At 34.8% G+C, this 23,484-nt stretch overlaps 1 protein-coding gene across 10 annotated transcripts in view; it reads left to right on the forward strand.

Moving 5' to 3' along the window:
- The window catches only part of LOC131671445 (SET and MYND domain-containing protein 4-like), a 352,834-nt gene that overhangs the window by 23,951 nt on the left and 305,399 nt on the right, over positions 1-23,484 (forward strand). For all 10 annotated transcript variants that reach the window (XM_058947901.1, XM_058947910.1, XM_058947855.1 and 7 more), the window contains one exon: positions 12,538-12,850. In XM_058947901.1, the coding sequence (XP_058803884.1) occupies positions 12,538-12,850 (313 nt within the window). The remainder of the gene's footprint in view (positions 1-12,537; positions 12,851-23,484) is intronic.

Here is a 23,484-nt window from a genome sequence, read left to right on the forward strand (position 1 = left end):
TTGCCTCTCTCATTTCTCCTCTAATATTCTCCCTCAGCCCCTCCCCGCTCTCTCTCCCCCTCACCACCTTTACTCTTTTCTTCTTTTCCTCCTCTGGGCCTTTCTTATTCAACCTTCCACCTTTATCTCTTAATTTTTCTGTTGTCACAAATCTTTCCATCCTATCCCGTACGCCTTAATTCGACTCTCTATATCTACCCGTGATCCCACCTTTATTCCCTGTCTTACCTTTTCTGTCTCTGCCTTTACTTCTTACCGCCCCTCCTCTCTGCCTGCCTTTCCCGCTTTCTGATTTTCTCTCTTAACCTCAACTTTTACTTCTTTTTCTTTATTCCTCTCTTTCTGCCCTTTCCTGCTCCTCTCCAGGCCTCTCTCTTCACTCCTCCTCCGCCTCCACGCTCCTCTCACCTCTATTTCTCTCCTCAAACACTTTTTTTCTTTAACCCTCTCACCAAAACCCGCGCTCACATCCAAGACACGTCCACACTCCCCTCGAGTGAAATCTAACCTCCCACTATAATAATAGTAAAGTGAATAAATCAGATGATGTTGTAGTTTATGCAAACAATGAAATCACAGAAATCACTGAAACCATCCAAATCAATAAGCTAAAAGTAAAAATTGTAAATACTACAATTAAGCTCGAAAATAAAAAAGACCAGGTATTATTAGCTATCTACAGATCACACGACATACACAAAACAGAATTTCTAGCAAGCATAAAAAACCTTTTGCTAATACATAAAAATAAGAAAAATTATATATTAATTGGCGATTTTAATTGTCATGTTACGTCGAGGACGAGTCAAACTATTTTATGGCGGTAAAATTTGAATTTTTTATGGAAGGGGAGTTCCCGTAATTGAAAGCAATAGTCATTTAATAGCTGACTTTAATTTCAGTGATGCACTTACCCCTTCTGGGATTAACCCTTTATCGATTAGTTTTTATGTATTTTGTAGATAAAAGAGAACGCAAAACAATTGTAATACACACTCTGTATTCTACTCTGTGACACTACGCCCCTTCTGTAATTTGATCAATAGATGTTATAAATCTATTTCTATAATAACTTATTTGAGAGTTATACCTAATCTACGTTCATCTCTGGATTCTGAGGTACGAGTTTCTGGACCAATTAAACTGCAGGTAAATTATTTAATTATTACTTTTTCACTCTGTACTTTAGGTACGTTGCCGCCCTGCTTTCGTTTGAGTCTCGTACCGGTGGTAAAGCACTTACGCGTTGACCGAAAAGAGACAGTCGCGTTTGAGTAATTCTTGTCAATTCGCGGCCGTTACGTGAGACGTAACAGTGATACACTAAGTCAAGAATTATTAGACCAAGAATTTCTACAACTTTTACTAGACAATGGTTACTGCCCAAGATATAATTCCATAACCTGACCTTCTATAGATAATATTAGTAAGGGCTTATGTATAGACAATTTTTCATAAAACTAGAAAATATTAAATACAATACCTACCTACTTAACATAGCTTTTAATGATCGGTATCCATTTTTAATGACATTAAATTCCATTAAAAAAGATATAAAGCAGATTAATAACAATCCAAAAATAAATTTCCACAAATTAATAAATTTTGCAAGAACAATAAATTGGTCAGAAATAATAACTATAACAGATCCTAACCAAGCTATCACGAAATTAGTAAAAAACATTCAATTATGTATAAATGCAACAAATTACAGTACCAAAAATAATAATAATAGTAACCAACCGAGAAATGCCTGCATAATCAAGGCAATCATGTGAAACAAAAGAAAAACTCTATGACATCTGGAAAAAAGATCCCAATAACGTAGTAAAAAAAGAAAATTATCATAAATATGTTGAAACGTTATACCAGGTAATTAATAAAAATTAACCTCAATACCAACAACCCTCAAAATCTATGGACAAAACTAAACAACAAATTAGGGAAAAACACTAAAAAAACTAACTAACACTGAAAAGACTTAAGTAATCAAATCAATACGCCCAACAACAAAAACATAGAATTGCCAGAGATAAACAACAAAACTATATTTTTGAAATCAACAAATACATATGAAATACAAGAAATAATCCATAAAATAAAAAACAAAAAAGGTGGTGTTAACGGAATAAACTCAAAAGTAATTAAAACTTTAAGAAAATTCATCTCAGTACCCCTATCCCACATAATAAACACTAGCATTGACAAAGAAAAATGGCCAGATGCACTTAAAGAAGCAGAGATAATTCCCATTCATAAAGCCAAAGAAAAAAATTTATCAACAAATTACAGGCCTATATCACTTATATCGAACTTCACGGTGGGTCTGAGCGACATTTAAATAAAAGTGAAAGCAGATTCCAATTTTTTTGCATATTTCGGTAAAAATACTAACAATTAGAAGATCCCAGAAAGAATTAAAAAAAATCCCTGAGCCCTTTTTGAAAAAATCGATTTTTAAAAATTTTTATCAAACAAAAAAAATAAAAAAATAATTTTGGTTGTGGTTGATGGTATTAATAAATAAATCAATATTTTTTCGATATTTCCACAGATGCACATTTAATAATAAAAAATTCAACACCAGCATTTTGAAAATTAATTTTTTTTTATTTATTGACTGTTTTTACTAATTTTTATCTCTCTATTCTCCCATACACAATCATATTAATGAAGAAACACATGTATATATAAATATCAGTGTTTATTAATAGTATACATACGATAAGGACATAGCAGTATTGTAAACATGTGTGTTTACAGCGCGCACCTGTATCTAAGGAAGTAGTAGCTAGAATAGCGTGCTCAAAAGTTTTCACAGTTGTCCCAGCTTGATTGACCGATCAACAATGAAATCTGCCAGTAATAGTGTTCTCGTGATAAGAAATACAATAAGAATTTTGTTGTAGTTAACGTTCTGTGTTTCTTCAAAATAATTGAATTAGCAACATGAAGCGACGTGCACTAACGCACTCTGAGAATCGTTCGAAAATTTGTTTGGTTTGTCAGAAAAAGAAGGCTAAACTGAAAAAAATTTGTGGAAAGTTTCTCGAGAAATTGGAGAATTTAGTGAGTTACAACATTGAAGATGATTGGTTACCGAATGCTGTGTGTAGTAATTGCAAAATTACTGTTTATAAAATGAACAAAGAAAAGCTGGGTAAAGGCTCTTTAATTATACCTTATTACAATCAATAGAAAAAATTGAATACGCGATCAAAATCTTTACAAGTTTGTGGTAATAATTGTATTTTATGCGAAACTGCGCGAAAATGTTATTATAATTTTGTAAAAAAAAAGGTGAAGTTAAAAACAAAGTGACAAAAAACAGTACAAAAGTGATTGCAAAGAAATGTTCAAAATGTTTAGCAGTTATATCTCGTGGAAAAGCACATCGATGTAATACGGTAAACAATATCAATAACATTCAAAATCATATTTCTGAATCACTAGAAAACAAAGATAAAGAGCATTTGTTATGTGAACTTTTCAAAGATACTGTTGAATCTAAAAAAAGTGAAGACTCAAAAATAGATTGTGATGATATTAAACTATCCCAAAGACGTGGTAGGCCTATTAGAATTGTGATCAATAGCAATAAAAAACAAAATCTTAAACGTCGTCAAATTTCAGCAGAAGATGTGAGTAAGGTTCAAACAGACTACTCTTTATCCACTAATACAATGCTTGGAATCACAACAGCACTTCGTGTGAGTACAAACGATCGAAAATTGTTTGAACCTAATCTGAAAAGTAAATTAGAAATTACAAATCATAGACTTGACAAGTTTTTCGAAGTAAAAGAGTGTAATTTTGTAAATACGAAAAGTAATCAAAGATCAGAATATTCTGAAAATTTAGTATTCTGTAATAATTTGAATGGATTAATCGAACATGTTGAAGACTATAGAAAATTTGGGGAAAGCTTTCATTTAAAATTTGGAATAGATGGTGGAGGCGGATTCCTTAAAGTTTGTTTGTCTTTGCTAACGGATAGTGATAGTGAACAAAAGAGTGGAATGGCAAAACGACAATCATATAGAGACGGCATTGCAGCGAAAAGATTCAAAAATTCGGGTGTTAAAAAGTTGTTTTTATTAGGTCGAGTTGAAACATCCGACGAAAATTATGAAAATGTTGCTATGTTGTGGTCACTTATTAATATTGGACAATTTGAATCGGCCACAATTGCTACGGATTTGAAGCTCGCCAATATACTAGTTGGATTGATGTCGCATGCGAGTATGTATCCATGTACATGGTGTGAAGCTGATAAAAATTATCTTCACATGTGTGGTAATTATAGAACAGTGAAAGGTTGCAAAGACAATTACGAAAAATGGAAAAAAAAGGGAAGTATAAAAACTGACGCTAAAAATTACAAGAATTGTATTTCTTTGCCCATCTGTTCAACTAAGCAAAGTCTAGAGATAATTGACATCATTCCACCACCGGAACTTCATTTATTGATAGGAGTAGTCAATCATATTTACTCACACATGCTGCTACAGTTTGAAAAAGAAAGTCTTGAGTGGGCGGATAAATGTAACGTGGCACGAGAGGTATATTATGGTGCATCGTCATTTGCCGGTAACGCATGTAAAGCATTGTTGAATAACATCGATTACTTAAGGAGTAATAAAAATATTCAATGCCTGAAATACATACAATGTTTAACAGATTTTCGTAATGTTGTGAATTCATGCTTTTCAGTGGCTTTAGACTTAAAATATCAATTATATATTGCTGATTTTCGAAGAAGTTATTCTGACTTAGGGATTAGTATTACACCGAAGGTGCATGCAGTATTTTTCCATGTAGAATATTTTTGTAAAAAGACTCAAAAAGGGCTAGGATATTACAGTGAACAGGCTATGGAGTCTGTTCATTCAGATTTCAAGCAAATTTGGAATAAATACAAGCTTAAAAAGACCCATATTAATTATGCAAATAATTTGCTCAAAGCTGTGCAAGAATATAACAGCAAACATTTATAATTTTTATTTGTTGGTGAATAGAAAAGTTATTTTTTATGATTTTCCATAGTCTTGTAGCCTCAGGCGATTGATTATTTTCTTGTGTTATGTAATATTATGTTGTTAATTTTTTATAATATATAAGTATGACTCGTGTTAACGTTTTTTTTTTATTAAATGTGCATTTGTGTAAATATCGAAAAAATACTGATTTATTTATTAATACCATCAACCACAACCAAAATTATTTTTTTATTTTTTTTTTGATAAAAAATTTTAAAAATCGATTTTTTCATAAAGGGCTCAGGGATTTTTTTTAATTCTTTCTGGGATCTTCTAATTATTAGTATTTTTACCGAAATATGCAAAAAAATTGGAACCTGCTTTCACTTTTATTTAAATGTCGCTCAGACTCACCGTGAGTAAAAATAATGAGTATCAACGAGTCATATTCAGGGCAGAAGAAATGCCCTTTAGTTAAACCATTTATGATTTGCGCTACGACGGCTTTGTTGTAGACGTTCCTGGTCCATTTTTAGTCACTGAGAATGATGCAAGCATTATGAAGAAAGTGATGGAAGATCCAGATGGTATAAGAACTATTACGAGGTGTGTTCAAAAAGTAAGGAGACTTTTCAAATTTCACGAGCAACTTACTTTCGATTATCGATTTTTTTGTTTTGTTATGTTGGTACACTCTTCCCGAACATCTGTACCAAGTTTCAAGTGTATAGCATTTTTTGTTTTGCAGAATTGTGGAAAAACAATTCATGGCTTTTGCATCACGATAATGCCCCTGCTCACTCATCTTTGCTTGTGAGAGATTTTTTGGCCAAAAACAACACCACAATCATGCCTCAGCCACTATATTCACCGGATTTGGCCCCATGTGACTTTTTCTTGTTCCCAAAACTAAAGAGACCTATGAAAGGACGGAAATTTGCAACGATTGAAGAGATAAAGACTGCATCGCTGGAAGAGCTCAAGGCTATACCGAAAAGTGCTTATGAGAAGTGCTTTGAGGATTGGAAAAACCGTTGGCATAAGTGTATTGTATCTGAGGAGGATTACTTTGAAGGGGACAACATAAATATTGATAAATAAATAAATATTTTTTCTTAAAAATACAAAGTCACCTTACTTTTTGAACACACCTCGTATGAGAAAAGGTGACATTTGCGTTGTAGATAGAGGTTTCAGAGACGTGGTTACTTATTTAAAAAATCTTAGTTTTAGAATTCTAATGCTCGCCTTAAAAGGAAAAAGGCCCAATTTAACAGCAATTGAATCCAATGAATCTCGTTATGTTACGAAAGTGAGATGGCTAATAGAGGCCGTTCACGGGATTTTCGGAAAAAAATATAAGATCTCCATCAACAGCTAGATAATAAACTTTTATCAAAAGTAGGCTCATATTGTAGAATTGCATATTTTCTAAACAACCGTTTTGGAAAGCATTTGAATAGTGATATAGATGATGATGGCTTGCAAGACATTATTATTGAAAGAATGTTAAATTCCAATAAAATTGAAAATACTTTGGCATTAGAAGCTGAAACAGCCAGATTTTTAGACGGCCCACTACAACGACCAAGGTATCATCGGAAGATATAATTGACTTTTCTGAACTGACCGAGAGAGATCTCAAAATATTTTTTTCGGGTACCTATCAATTAGGTCAAGCCATTTGTTATCTGTCTGAGTTAATGGATGATAGTTAAAATATCAATTTAGAGTATATAAAGATAAAACCAAATATTATTAAAGTCTTAGTAAGGTCAAGGCATATAAACAGTAAAACCTACAAGTGTTACGTTGAATACAAACCTGATACGATTGGATATAGCGGTATTCTACGACATGCGTGCGACTGTGCCAATGACTTACGAACAGTAGGTTCTCATATTGCAACAGTCGTATATTATCTCAGTCATGCTAGATACAAATCATAAATAATTAGACCAACAAAAATACTTTCTGATATATTTTATACTATGGATATTGTTAGCCGCTTGTCTGTTGTGAATCGTCGGAGCGAGTGTGACGGTTGGGGGAGAGGAAGATATATAATCCGCTGTATTGAGACACGGGACAGAGTGTGTGTCGAGACGTGAGAGGTGTGTGTGTTGAGACGATAGAGAGAGAGTGGTTGAGGCGATTGATGATCGGCGACTGTAGTATAATTGTAATACGAAGGAAATACACGAGGTCTCTAATAAGTTGAATAATTTATATTTTCCACCGCCACCTCCCTGTCCCAGACGCTCTCAGATATTGATCCAGTTATAGATGATGTGACGGTAAACGTCGAATTAGCGCTAATAGCCTAACCTAGTGGCTGCCTGCGGGGGCAGCACTTACCGGTAGACGAAAAATGTAATGAGGGAATTCGGCACGCGGCGAGACGGAAAGCGCGCTATTGAAAACGAAAGTAAAGGATCAGCCATCGACACGCTTAGCCGAAAGTGCAGAATCAGCTACCGATACATGAGCCAAAAGTCGAGGATTAGAACCCGATCGCAGAGCTGCGCTACCAAGACTCTTGACGTTTCCCGAGCTTTTCCGGAGTGCCGATACGAGCCGAGTAGGAGCTGCGACAGCGGTGCCTCTGCCTGCCTGAAAAGCATGTGTGCGGGAGTGCGCGTGTGAGGAGTTTCGCCAGCGAGGGCGAAACCGAAAACGCGAGCTTCCTCGTAATAAAGACAGACTTTCCCGCAACGCGAGTGCGAACCGTTTCTTTCGTTCTTCGTACGACTGCAAAAAAAGGTAAACTGGCCAGCTTAATTTCGCGGTCGCGATATAATTGCTACACGACTAATCCCTCGATTCGACAAAAAGCGTGCATGTAACATCTCGGCAAACAAAGAGCGGCGAGCGCGGCATGTAAACATAAACACGCGGGCCGAATACGATATAATGTTAAGAGGTAATAAAAGTTCTCGCATGTGATATTAGCAGTACATTCGAAGTGTTCTTTTCGTATTTGTAGATAGTTGGTTGACTGATACCCGTTCCCTCCTGCTCTCCGATTTTCGTATTTAACATAGGTAATTACTTGCGGTTTTCGATACGATTACGCGGATAAATTAATTAAACGGAATACCCACCCCGTTACAATGAAAATAGTGATGAAGACTAATTGGAAGTATTGTAATTGGTTGTTGAAATAATTAAGAATTTTGATTAATATAATATTGATTTTTCAATCTGTAGTGTGTGTGTATATATATCTGAGCGCGTTTGCGCTGGTATAGCATACGTAATATGTTCGTATTATGTTATAATATGAAAATATTTGAAAATATTAATGTGAATTGTGAAATCAGGTCTTTTGGAGCTTTTGCGATAAAATTGATTGTTTAAAAAATCTCTTGGGCTTGTAAAGGAAATTTTGAAGTATTCTTGAGTATTCTATTACTTTTTGAACTATATAAAATTGAGGTTATGTGGCAAAAACTCGGTAAAAATGCCGAAAAAATCGGTTTTTTCAAGTTTTGAGCAAGTTCCAGTCAGAAAATGGTGATTCTAATTCCGGCATTCAAGAGAACGAGAAAAGATAAATAAAAAAGTAATATTTAGAAGTTAGCCAAGTATATTGTTCATAATTAAAAAATTCATCGAAAAATTCCAAAATTTTTTGACTTCATTTTCAATCCAAAAAATCTGAAAAAAATCAGACTCTTTTCGTACAATAGTATATATTATTATGAATTTTTTTAAATTTTGTGGATCAAACAGTGAAGCAAAAAAACTAATTTTTGAAAAAACGTTTTTTTTATCATTTTAGGGTCCTATTACTACCTAGGGCGCAAAAAATTTGGCTGAAGAAGTTTGCAAGTATGTCCTTTCGAACGACCGCCTCCAAATAAAAATACAGGCAGGGGCAATTTTAACATCCTTATCCCGCTATAGCCTTTAGAAAATTTGGAATAAATTGGCGGTAGTAACCGGCTAAACCGTAGAACGATTTCACAGTCATTATGTTTCCTGGTAATAGGAATTTCTCTATTGCTTCGGTTATTTTGAGATCTGGTTTAATTCCGTCGGGAGTCCACACGTGTCCAAGATAGTTGGCTTCCTTGCAATAAAGCGTGCACTTTGTGGGATCGAACTTTAAATTTACCTTTGTAAATATTTCGTCAATTAAAAGGAATTTCTTCATGATCAACGAGATTTCGAGCGAAAGCGTTAAGATCATCGATGTATACAAATATAATTTTCTCTTGAACATCTCTTAATATATTATCATGCGCTGAAAGGTCTTAGGTGTATTTTTAAAACTAAAAGGCATTCTGACAATATAGAAACAGCCAAAGTGGGTGGAAAATGCAGTTTTATAACAGTCCCTAGGGTCTATCTCGATTTGATGAAATCCGCTCTGCATGTTTAGAATCAAGAACATGTTTGACTCATTTAACTAATTTAAAATATTAATTAATTTTGGTATCGGATAGAAATCAGATTTCGTTTTCTTGTTCATTTCTCTGAAGTCAACCCCAACTTTCCAATCGTCTTCATATTTGGAAACGTCAAATAGAGGAGCGTTGTAATCACTATCTCAGGGTTCTATAATGTCTGCTGCTAAAAAAATTAACGATTTCATTTTCTACTACACTTAAGGCAACACTTAATTTCGATTAAAAAAGCAACTTCAAAGATCGATATCGCAGGTAAAATATATTGTAGTGGGGTCAATTTTTTTAACTTAAAGGTTACAGTCTCTATTTTCACATGATGAAGCTCGATTTTCGATTTAACCTAATCTCCACTTACTACTAGACCTTGAAATTCAAGGTCATTTTTTAAAGCTCAAAAATCGTAAACTTTCGTAGCGTGTCCGCATGTGGATGATTTTTTTCGATAATTCTGATTATTGCATCTTGAAGAACAGCTATTTTTCTTTAATTTAAAAAAAAATTGTCCTACTACGATTTTTTTTGACGATTTGGCAGCGTTTTAAAAATTGTATTATGCAACTACTTGAAGCAGCACTCACAGCCACGCATATCCCACAAGTCAAGAAGGATTGGCAGAGAGTTTAGGTTTTTCAATTAATTTCTTTAGAAATTCTTTCGGATAAAAAAGGTTTATTCACTTCGCTTTTTTATTATAAACGCCAGATGATAAGAGTATTCGCTCGCGACTTTGTAACGTGTACGCTCTTTTTGACTACCTTTTCTTCTTGTTCCCAAAAAGGAGCTTCTCCCAATAAACTTCTAGATTCTCTAACAGCTCAAATACTGAAAAAAGTAGATCTTTCATTGGCGTAACAATAAACCGACCAATCGACTAATCACTTCGGTCTTCACACTGTAAAATAAAACGCAAAAAAATATGATTTTCTCTTTCATGCGATGGCTCTCGCGAAGGTGAAAAAGAGAGAACAATTCCAAAAATTAAAGAGTGATTTGATGGAAGACAAAGAAAGACGAGAGACGTATTCTACGAGGTGTGTTCAAAAAGTAACGAGAATTTTTAAATTTCGCGGGTTTGGAGAGTCCGCTTGTATAAAATTTTTTTTTATTATGTTGGTACACATGCCCCTGAAGTACGATAAAATTTTCAGCAATATTTATTGCTTACTTTTTAAGTGGCAGCCGCTAACGTTAGACGTGTTTTTCGAGCTCGGCGATTTTCGTTTGTGAAAATAATGGATCAAAGAATTTGTATTAAATTTTGCGTAAAAAATGAAATAAAGTGTAGTAAAGTTTGTCAAATGTTAACAAAGGCATATAGTGAGTCTGCTATGAGTAAAGCAAGGATTTATGAGTGGTATAAGCGTTTCCAAGATGGCCACGAAAACGTTGAAGATGACGAACGACCCGGACGCCCAAGCACATCAACAACCGATGAAAACGTGAAAAAAGTGAAAGAAATGGTTATGAACGATCGCCGAATCACAATCAGAGAAGTCGCTGATGATGTTGGCATATCAGTTGGCTCATGCCATCAAATTTTTTCGAATGTTTTGGGTATGAAACGTGTGGCAGCAAAATTCGTTCCAAAATTGTTGAATTTCGAACAAAAACAGCGGCGAATGGAAGTTGCTCAGGAGTCGCTAAATGAAGTCAATAATGATGCAGAACTACTAAAACGTGTTATAACAGGTGACGAAACATGGGTTTACGGATATGATGTCGAAACTAAGGCTCAATCGTCCCAGTGGAGGCATTCTGGATCGCCAAGACCGAAAAAGGCTCGACAAGTGCGGTCGAATGTGAAGGTTATGCTCACTGTGTTCTTCGATTTTAATGGCATAGTGCATTATGAATTCTTGCCACAAGGTCAAACAATCAATAAGCAGTACTATCTACAAGTTCAACGTCGTTTGCGTGAAGCAATCCGAAAAAAACGCCCGGATTTGTGGCAAAACAATTCATGGCTTTTGCACCACGATAATGCGCCTGCTCACACTTCATTGCTTGTTCGTGAATTTTTGGCCAAAAACGAAACTGTAACGATGCCTCAGCCTCCATATTCGCCAGATATGGCTCCATGTGACTTTTTTCTATTTCCAAAAATAAAGAGAACATTAAAAGGCCGTCGTTTTACAAGCATAGATGACATTAAAAGCGAATCGCTGAAAGAGCTAAAAGCTATTACAAAGATCGAGTTTCAAAAGTGTTTCGAGGATTGGAAAAAGCGTTGGCATAAGTGTATTGTATCCGAAGGGGACTACTTTGAAGGCGACAACATTAATGTAGATGAATAAATAAATATTTTTTTCATAAAACGAAAATTCTCGTTATTTTTTGAACACACCTCGTATATTCATAAAGTGTACATCAAGTGCTATTGTGCATGTTTGTCAATTCTACAAAAAGCAGCCTCGACTTGTAGACACACATGAGGCTTTCAGCGGGTGCGGGAGACAATAAATCTGCACAGTTCGATGTTCTCTTGTGAGAAGCTTTGAAATGAGCTTTCCCATACAAGCAAACACTTGGTGACATCTCAGCTTCTGGTGTCTGCTTTAGCTTGGGATGTAACAATTTTTACACTAAATTTACTACAATGTGTCATTTAACACTGCTAGGTTTACATACCTATATAGCAGAAGATCAATTTACTTTCCTACCACGTTGCCAGATCTGCAAATAGACACAAAAATTAGACATCATCAACTTACAAAGATTCTACGTGTACTGTGAAATTCTGTCTATACTTATTAAAGTGATTTGGAAGAATGTGCTGAATTATTTTGCATTTCCGATTATTATTCACGAAATAGCTGATACCTTAAGTTAATACTACATTTTTCTCTTTCAATCACAATTGCAATGTAATAATACATTTTTTCTAATTTTGCAAAGATTACTCGAAATGCAAAAGTATAAGATTTAAGTCATGTATGTCCGTTTTATGATTTCTCTACAAAAATTATATACTTGCAAATTCAGTGAATTAATTTTTTATAAATCGATAGATGATTAATTTTTATTTTTAAGCAGTAATATTAGAAACTTTCAAATAATAACATATAATTTTTTCCAAGAAATTTTATAATAAAATTTCATTTTTTAATCATTTTTTAATTATAACTTTTTATTACAAAATGTAGATATTCTAGAAAAACAAATACTTCTACTATCATCTGAAGCTATAAACATAGTTGATATCATCGAAATGAATGAACTAGATTGTCATTTACCTGAAATTGCATTTGGTGAACATTCAGAATTCCGAAACGCATCAGCTGCTCTAAATTTGAAATTTTCCAAAGACAAAGGTCGCCATGTATATGCTAATCAGAATATAAAAAAAGGACAAATTTTATTCGTTGAACGACCGTTTGCCTTTGTTTTATTAGAGAATGAGTTCAGTCATACTGTTTGTGCTCAATGTTGTAAATGGAAAGGTGATGTACCAATATCGTAAGTAATCATTGCAGCTACATGATGTATCTATCAATATTTTATGATCATGACATATAGATTCAATCTTAAAAGAAAACGATTATAGCAAAAATATTTTTAAACTGATAGAAATTATTTTATTATGAAAAATTTTTAAGGGGTAAAATGAAAAGGTATTCGAATCAATTATTGCTAATCATTTGATAGATAATAGACAAATTTTTATGCAAAAGTTTTACAAGGAAAGCAAATAAACTGTGCATTATTAACGTTAGGTTACCAGCCATTAAACTACATCTATTTTTACGAATACCAGCAAAATAACTAGGTGACTAGTTGACAATTATCATGATACCATTATCCCTGAATTTCAGATTTGGCACTCCTGATGATCTAGGTTCTTAGAATATTCACCTCCTTTACACGACCCTGTGTAAAGCCAAAATAAGACTTTTGTTACTCGTATCTTGATAAGATAAATATAATTACGTAGTTAGTGTGAAACCTGACATCGTATAAGCTGCTGACGGCCATGAAATAAAGACAGTATAATCAGATCTGGGCGTCACTTATTTATAAGAGCCAGATTACACACTGTATACAGACCAGGGATTATCAAACTGTGGTATACTATAAATTTGTAGTGATACAATTTTTACATAATAGTATTCAGTTTTACAACGAAATGATTTTATTATACTGAAAACATAAATAATTCTAAATATCTCAATAAACAACAAGGGCCGCGTCGGTGTAGAAGGCAAAAATTTGCCGTCTTAATAAGCATCATAACATTTTTTGGTGGAACATTTCCAAGGCATAAAAACAGCTTATTTTGGCCCATAATATTAACCGTCGAGCAAAAAAAGGTGGATCTTGGTTTAATTAATTGCCTCGTGCTTCTTGTGTTCCATGCATACCTTGAACACCCACTTAAAGAGCGCAGCTCTGTAAATATCTGATAATTGATGAAAATAATGTTTCAATTATTTTTCTTACCTGATTGCACAATGTACAATAACAGAATAATCTCGAAGCAATTAAACGTAATAGTTTATACACAAACACTGCACATGAATGTAATCGAATAACTAAATAATTTTTATACGATGAGTAGTATCAACTGATATTAAAACCATAAAAATTTTTTTTGTTTATTGATACCAGTCATTTTGACTGGTTTTAGTATAAATAGGTATAGCACAGAATTATTTTTCTTGAAAATGAATTTAGAAAAAAAATTATTTAGAAAATTTATTACTACGAAAAACGTGGAAAAGTCATTATATTAGATCCAGAAAAATATATTTTTAATATTAAAATTTTTAGTAAGAAAATTAAATCTGGTCTGGTAAATCAAATGTTAATTTGCTACGAAATCACATATTTGCAATTTGATAAACTTAATATTTTACAACCGCAGGGGTTGAATGAAGAAAAAGATTTTTTTTAATTGTGAAAGGAAAAGTTTTTTTATTCTAAATTATAGCTTTTACTAATTATTTAGGTGAGAAAAGAAAAGCAACGATGCTCTAATTCTTATATAATGAGTCAAGCGAACATATCAATTGAACGCATTAGAGAGTATCGATAACCCATGCAAATGGAAAATAAAATAAGTTAATAAAATACATTAATTTATTATTAAGAAATATAATGAATTTTATTGCAGCGTCTGAGCTCTTATTTGCGAGAGTCGTGCAAACTGACGCCTTTAATTGGTGATATACTCCGCAGACAACTGCTTGGATTGGAATACCGACATAATGATGTATATTCGCCACACGTGAAAAATAGGAATCCGTCACGCAATAGTGTCTCAAATTTATTGCTGGTCGCATTGTTCTCTCCCTCTCTCTCTCTCTCTCTCTCTCTCTCTCTCTCTCTCTCTCTCTCTCTCTCTCTCTCTCTCTCTCTCTCTCTCTCTCTAGCTTTGGTTCAGCGTGGACCACAGCCCGCGGAGGAGGGAAACGCATGAGCAGCTATGCTTACTACCTACCCTCTTATCTTAAGTTAACTATGTCTATCATAAATGCAGATCATAGACGGTTTAAGTATGATCAAACAAACTCATTAGCGCGGACGTGCGGCCATCGGTGTTTAATGCGTTTATTGCGGATGACCATAAAGTCTCCGGCGCGTCGCTCGAGATTTATGAAGTTTTTTAGAAACTGGTAAGCTTCTGGCCAACACGTGAAGGAAAAGGCTACGCCATACGTCCTATCTCACTTAAAGAATGTCTGCGTTTGTCTGTAGCGTTACGTATATTGTAGAAAAAAATCGTACCTGATAATAATGCGAGCGTTCGGTAGGATTTTCGATGATCAGTCTTAAGGGAAACTTCAAATTGTTAACAGTGAAGTGGTGTTCTTTTATTATTTAACATTTTTTATAAAGTTTTTATATATTTTTTCTAAATTTATTTCATAAAAAATAAAAATGGATAACATTATTAGAGCGTGACAATTTTTAGAAAATGTAAGTACAATTTTTAAATAATTAAAAATAATTAAAATAAATTTTAGAATTTTTTTTTAATAATAATGTTATTACTCAATTTCAGCTTATTAATCCCACCGTTCAGACCGTAGCAAAAGAGCCGTTATATCGGCTATTAATTGTAATATTAATAACTGTAAGTATTTTTCTCTCTTTATATATATATGTAGTGACGGTAAATTTCTTATTAGCGCTAGCAGCCCGACCATGCGGCTACCTGCGAGGGCAGCACCTACCGGTCGGGGAAAATGTGTGTGTAATGAGGGAATTCGGCACGAGACGAGACCGAACGCGCGCGTATGAAATGAACCAGTCGAGGATTAGAACCCGCACACTCACAAGGAAACACCCCCAACCCGACCTCACTGATTTCAATAATCTTTCGATATGTTATAGTTCATCAAAAAATAAGACATACGTATTTTTTTTTATCGGCGGAAAAACACTTTGAGGGGGTGAAAACAACCCTCAAAGTTCACCCCCAAAAATAGATTTTCCAATGTATCTCAGCATCTAATTGATATTTTACGACCAAACAAATTTAATATCACTTCTCATGTGAAAAGCAAACTAGCACATGCAATTCCGACCACAAGGGATGCAACCCTTATTTTTTTTATTTAAAATACTATCTATTTCATGGCTATTTTTATGAAAAAAATTAAAATAACCCGAAAAAAATTGGAAAAAATATTACCCCACATAAAATACAAAAATAAAGTTAATCTAGTCAAGCTTTTTTTCAAACTACCCCCTTAAAGTTGAAAAACCACCCCTAAAAAATTGTTTTCAATACATTACAGGTGGTGTTGATAATTTAGTGTAAAATTTGTTAAGTATCATTTATACTGTACAAAAACAACTATCTCGTGCAGTTTCGACCACAAGGGTTGCAACCCCTAATTTCTGTCATCGAAATTTTTACCTTCTTTGTACTATTTTTGAAAAAAAGTTAATAATGAGCTTGAAAAAATTAGTAAAAATATTACCGTGGATAGAATAAGAAAAAAAATTTACCTTTTATTTTTAAAACCACCCCTTATGTTGAAAAACCACCCCCAAAAAATTGTTTCCAATACATTACAGGTGGTGTTGATAATTTACTGTAAAATACGTTGCGTATCATTTATAATGTACAAACACAACTATCTCGTGCAGTTTCAACCACAAGGGTTGCAACCCCTAATTTCTGTCATCGAAATTTGTACCTTCTTTATTCCTATTTTTGAAAAAAAGTTCATAATGAGCTTAAAAAAATTGGAAAAAATATTACCGTGGATAGAATAAGAATAAAAAATTTACCTGTTCAAACTTATTTTCAAAACCACCCTCAATGTTGAAAAACCATCCTAAAAAAAGTTTCTGACATATCGTTGCAATCTCTTCTAAATCAAATAAGCTATGATTCCATAGCTATTTTGTTGCTCTCTTTTAAATTTTTTACGTTCTATCGTTTATTAATTCTATCAAAAAATAAATAACTTTTATTATATAAGAAAACAAGTCAAGAATAATATAATATTATAAGTATACCTAGAAGATAAGTATAGTTTCTCGGATGCGCAAAAATTTTGGTATATGAATGATAGTATTATCAGAATTTTATTTACGTCCTACTATCAGCGTCTCTGACGATTGTCTGTTATTTTCATGATTGATAAATATGAGTAAGTAATTCTTCATCAGTAGCCAACACAACTTTCTTGTTGTTGGACGTATTGTATCGACTATTGAACTAACAGCATAATAAATAGTAATAAGAATATAAGATTATAAGTACAAATAATAATAAGATACTATTCTGTTAATTCGTATTTCGTAGTACCTGCTACGTAAGTATAACTATAAAATTATTTTTTATATGCAAATAATTTTACGGCTTTTTAATATTTGTTATTAAAAAAATTGAAATTACACTGATTATGAGGATTTATTAATTAATGATGTATATAATTATTGTTTACTTATTGATTTGTTTATTATTATTGTTTATTAATTAATATGTTTACTTTTTAATTTATTAATTAATTTTTTTCATGAATGTTTTCTATAAGTTTGTTTATCATTATTGTTTACTTATCAATTTGTTTTTTTATTTGTTTTTATCCTAATTTGTTTATTTGTTATTCAGTTTATTTCTTATTCCCCAGCGATATCAGGAGAGACCTATACAGAGGAAAAATAAGGAAAAAAAGGGGACGGATGGATGGACGGACGCACGGAGAATTTCGCGCCTTCTGTTTAATATAATAGAAGATATATAAGATATATATATATATATATATATTTTTATTTCAGATTAAAAAATGAAAATTAACACTCTGAACGTTTTAAATTTATTATTAGCTTACTTTCAAACTCTACAAATACCTGAAAGTGAGACAAATTATAAAGAGATTCAATTGTCGGAAAGAATTAAAAGCATTTTAATAGATTCCGTGAATGATTTCAATGAAGTAGATATGATCGTTGAAGATACATTAGATTTTCAAGAAGATTACAAAGATCATGCTGCAAAAATAGTAGAAGATGAAGTTCAACACCATTTTCCTGACGATTTCGAAGCACCCACCGACCATTGTACCAAAGACAATGAAGATGTCAGTTTTGAATATAAGCAAAGAGCCGTAGAATACTGGAGAAATGGCAAAAAAAAAAAAAATTTAAGTGTTGAAAGTGTACGTCAAAAATTTAAGAAAGTTTCATCTGTGATTCAGTTGAAACGTTGGGCTCATACAGTCAACAAAGGTGGTACTTATAGAGAAAAAATTGCAAGAATTTGTCAGTACACTTTTGATAATTTTAAAGCAGCAGTAGACGCTGGTTACATCATTCATGATCGTGACATACGTCAATGGGCATTGCAAAAGCTCAAAAGATTATAGGATCAGAAGATGTAAGATTCAAAGCTTCGGATAACTGGCTTTGTAAATTCAAGAAAGCTCATAGAATAGTATCCCGGAAAATAAATAATTTTATAACCAAGAAAACACTAGAAAGTAATTCAGAACTAACGATTAAAGCAAATACTTTTATTGCTGATGTTAAAGCAGGCATAAGAATAATTGGAATTCATAATGTGTTTAATTCTGATCAGAGCGGATTCCAACTGGAAATGCACTCCGAAAGAACGCTAGTGGTTGAAGGAGAAAAGCCGGTACAGTGTTTAGTACAGTCAGTTTCTTCAACAACCCACAGTTATACTATACAGCCACTCATATCAGCCACAGGAGAATTACTGTCACCACTCTTTTTAGTTTTGAAGGAATCTAGCGGTGAGTTTGGACCCATTGTTGAAACCACTTTATTTAGACCCGAAAATGTTTACGTAGAAGCATCTAAATCTGGAAAGTTGACTACAGGTATACATAATCCCATCTAGTTACAATTAATGTCATTATAAATGATTTTACAAATAAGATTTTTGATTTTAGATCTCTTTAAAATATGGCTGCAAAAAGTATATTTCCCTAATGTAGGTTACAATACGATGCTGTTGCTTGACTCCTGGAGCGGTCATTGTGACAGTGCCATAGAAACTGTAACTCCACGTGATAAAATTATAAATTTTAAAAAAATACCGACTGGCACAACGGGAAAAATTCAGCCACTTGATGTTTTGGATTTCGCATATGGAAGAACTTTGTCCGCCAATTTTCAGATACCGTAATTTTGATGAATTATGATTTGGATTTACATAAAAGAAACAACATTATTAAACTTCAGTCGTTAGTCCACAATCAATTATCTTCACCAAGATATACTAATCTTTTTAAATATTCCTGGTTCAAGAGTGGTTACCTCACTAAAAAACCAGAAAATTTTGACAATCCTGTTGCTTATAGTTTTGGAGATTCCTGCAATACACATTGTGACATAGAAGGATGCAAAAATGTGGCTATTATACATTGCGGTTGGTGCAAAAAATCATTATGTTTCGAGCACTTCTATGAAGAATATCATTATTGTAAGAAGTATGAACAATAAATCCGTCCTAATTTTTTTGATTGTTTTTAATTGGTAACTGAATGAATTATAGTAACGCATATAAAAATCAATTAAATATATATTACTTGGCAGTTTACAATTTTAGTCACAAGAAAGGAGAAAAACTCAACCAACAAAAACAATGGCAATGCTATCAACCCTCCTAATCACCGAATGGCGATGGTAATAAACCTCCCCCTAATAACCCTCCTAATATCCCCCAATGGCATTGCTTACAACCCCCCATTAACCTCCTAATAACTCCCCCCCCCAATAAGACCCTCCCCCTAATAACCCCCTAATAACCCCAGTAGTTAGCAGGGTTGATAACGTTGCCATTATGTTATTCGGTGGGTTGCAAGCATTGCCATAAGGTTGCAAGGGGGCTCAGCTATGTCTTCGGGCTATTAGTGGGGGGGCTAACGGCATTTTCATTGGAGGTTTTTAGGGGGTTATTAGGGGGGGGTTGTAAGCATTCTGATAGTGCGGGTTAGTGCGGGAAATTGCCATTGGGATATAAGGGGAGTTTTAGAAATTGCTACTGGGTGATGGATCATTTTTCCGGACAGATTCGGAATCGGCGCAACAAAATACTTTGGAAAAACGTTGTCCCAGTTCTGGGTCTTGTTGGGTGATATAATCTTGAATTGGTACATATTTTTCGTATTCTATCCACGATAATAATTTTTCCAATTTTTTAAGCTCATTATGAACTTTTTTTCAAAAATAGGAATGGAGAAGGTAAAAATTTCGATGACATAAATTAGGGGTTGCAACCCTCGTGGTCGAAACTGCACGAGATAAATGTGTTTGTACATTATAAGTTATGAGCAACGTATTTTACAGTAAATTATCAACACCACCTGTAATGTATTGGAAACAATTTTTTGGGGGTGGGTTTTCAACATAAGGGTTGGTGTTAAAAATAAAAGGTAAATTTGTTTTCTTATTCTATCCACGGTAATATTTTTACTAATTTTTTCAAGCTCATTATGAACTTTTTTTCAAAAATAGGTACAAAGAAGGTAAAAATTTCGATGACAGAAATTAGGGGTTGCAAACCTTGCGGTCGAAACTGCACGAGATAGTTGTGTTTGTACAGTATAAATGATGCTTAACGTATTTTACACTAAATTATGAACACCACCTGTAATGTATTGAAAACAATTTTTTAGGGGTGGTTTTTCAACTTTAAGGGGGTAGTTTCAAAAAAAACCTTGACTAGATTAACTTTATTTTTGTATTTTATGTGGGGTAATATTTTTTCCAATTTTTTTCGGGTTATTTTAATTTTTTTCATAAAAATAGCCATGAAATAGATAGTATTTTAAATAAAAAAAATAAGGGTTGCATCCCTTGTGGTCGGAATTGCATGTGCTAGTTTGCTTTTCACATGAGAAGTGATATGAAATTTGTTTGGTCGTAAAATATCAATTAGATGCTGAGATACATTGGAAAATCTATTTTTGGGGGTGAACTTTGAGGGTTGTTTTCACCCCCTCAAAGTGTTTTTCCGCCGATAAAAAAAAATACGTATGTCTTATTTTTTGATGAACTATAACATATCGAAAGATTATTGAAATCGGTGAGGTTGGGTTGGGGGGGTTTCCTTGTCAGCTGCAGCAGAAATTAATTAGAGTTTTCCCGAGTTTTCTTGGAGTGCCGAGACGAGCTGATAAGGAGCGACAGGAGCTGTGCCTTCGCCTGACTGAAACGAGTGCGTGTAAGTGTGCGTGAGTGCGGGGTTTCGCCGTCGAGGGCGAAACCGAAAGCGTGAACCGCTTGATCACAGACGCGGACTTCCCCGAGACTTAATCACAAACTTATTCTCTCGTTCTCCGTACGACTGCTAATAAGTTAAGCTGGTCAGCTTAATCTCGCGATTGCTATGATTGCTAATCACTAATTTTTCGTACTCCATAAGAAGCGTGCATATATTATCTCGGCGAATAAAGTGCGGCGACCGATCCGATACTGCATGTTATTGTCGCGCGCGCGCTTTGTAAACATAAACACGCGGGCCTAATACATTGTAGAAATAAGAGGAAATAAACGATCTCGCTGATATTTTCTGTAATTTCGATGTTATTATTTCGCACTAGTAGAGAGTTGGTTGACTGACGCTCGTTCCCTCCTGCTCTCCGGTTTACGAATTTAAACGTTCAGATAATCCCGCGCGCTCTTCGATGCGATCGCGCGCATAAATAAATAGACGGGTATCAACCCCGTTACATGGCGCCCAACGTAAAAGAACCTACAGCGTTTATGATTGTTCAAAACGCCGGTTCTAAACATTGACCTTGCGCTCAGTCAACCAGCGACTTAGGTGGCAATCAAAGTGTTGTTGTGCACACTTTGAGTTAAAAGCCACATAGTAAACATCGCCTCTCTATTAGTTAGCTTGCGAAGGCCCGTCGCGACGATAATTTATAAACAATCGTTGTAAGCGCGTGCGAGTGCGACCGAACGACTCTTAGCCAAAGCGTAAACACCAATAAGTTTTGAAAGTTGCCACAAATTAATAATATTGTACCCGTTGGCCCGGGGAAAACTGACACCGGCAACATTCAAACAAAAGAAACTCAAATTGATAGTTTTATTTGATATAGTGTTGTCATAACGTAAATGTATTTTTTAAATATTGCTAGCTACGGTTATTGGTGACTACGCAAATAGACGCTCGTTATAATATTTTAGATACTAACCAACACAGGCGCGCTAACAAACAGTTAGTGCGCTTGATAGGCAGGATCATTATATAGCGCAATAGCGAGCAAAGAGTCTTTCGGTAAACACAACGTTAAATGCCATTTGTTGAGCCTATTGTTGTCTGGTAAAGTCAAAATTTTTGCTCGTTTGCTTGTAAATATTAAGTATAGCACTCGCACTCGCATCATCCGTAAAATAAGCGTGTAAATCTGTACAAAAACTAGTCGCGACATAACTAACAGATGACAATGAAATGCACCCAAAAAGAAGTCGAAGACTGGGTGTTGACGCTCCAAGACGAGGAAATAAACGAATACCTCGAACACTTAGAGCTCAAGAAAAGCGGGAATAAACTTTCGAGAGCTGGTCGACTGCAAAACTGGTTTTTAGGCGACTACTCTGTGGCGGATTTCGTGGAAGTCGACAACCAACACAGCAATCCAGCAAGAAGGGCACCCCTACGCTCGGAGCTTATAGTATCCATATGCGCGGAACACACAGCATCCGAACAAGAAGGTAAACACCCGCTAGCCCAGCTAATGCAAAGTGCAGAGATGATATCGCGGATTCAGGAAACAGCGATAAACATCACAAACGTACTGGACGACGGCGAGAGTACTAGCAGTAATAAGAATATTACGATAACGGCTAATGATGGTAGCCAGTTTCAACTCCCGCCGGCATTTGCGGTAATGATCCAAGACCTCATTTTCCGGTCCAGAGAAAATGAGAAGAAGCTCGAGCTGCTAGACTCGTTAAGAGTAAACGTGTCGAGTATAACGAAAATATTAGACCAGATATACAACAACTGCAGCAATGTTAAGAGCCAACTGGACGATTTATCTGCCAGAATGAGCGCACTGGAAAATGCCGAAAATAGGAACGTACGGCAAGATAATGCGAATAATTCTAGCGAAATACGACAACTAGAAAACACGCGTAGGAGCGTCTCATTCCAAGATACCTTCACCTATCATTACGATACCAGGTAGCCTCAAAGTACTCCAGCTGGACCCGGACAGAGGCCCACGGGGGCCACCGGCAGGATCCCCCGCCGGACGCTCCCTTTAGGAAAGGGTGGACAGCATCAACTCAATTGAGTTAATGCTGTAGTGAATAACCACCCGCCGATCACGTGGTCATCTCAGCAGACAATAAACCCTTGGTCGACTACAAGGGATGTTGGTCGCATTGTCCGAGGATGGAAACTGAAGTTTTCAGGATAGGGCAATGCGAGTATTGACACCTTCCTGTCTAGGCTGGACAACTTGAGGAATTGCGCGGGACTCATGGAAGACGAAATGCTACTAACGGTGTCGGAGCTACTCGTCGGTCCCGCCCTCACCTGGTACGAGGCGATGAAGGAGGAATAGTTCTCCTACGCCGAATTCGAGATGGACGCAAGAGAATGGTTTGGAACCAGCGTGCAGCAGCAACAGCATCTGATGAGGGAAATT

The sequence above is a fragment of the Phymastichus coffea genome, unplaced genomic scaffold (genome assembly GCF_024137745.1).
Source record: "Phymastichus coffea isolate CEN01 unplaced genomic scaffold, Cenicafe_Pcof_1.1 PCOF00009, whole genome shotgun sequence".
In the NCBI taxonomy this organism is placed as follows: domain Eukaryota; kingdom Metazoa; phylum Arthropoda; class Insecta; order Hymenoptera; family Eulophidae; genus Phymastichus; species Phymastichus coffea.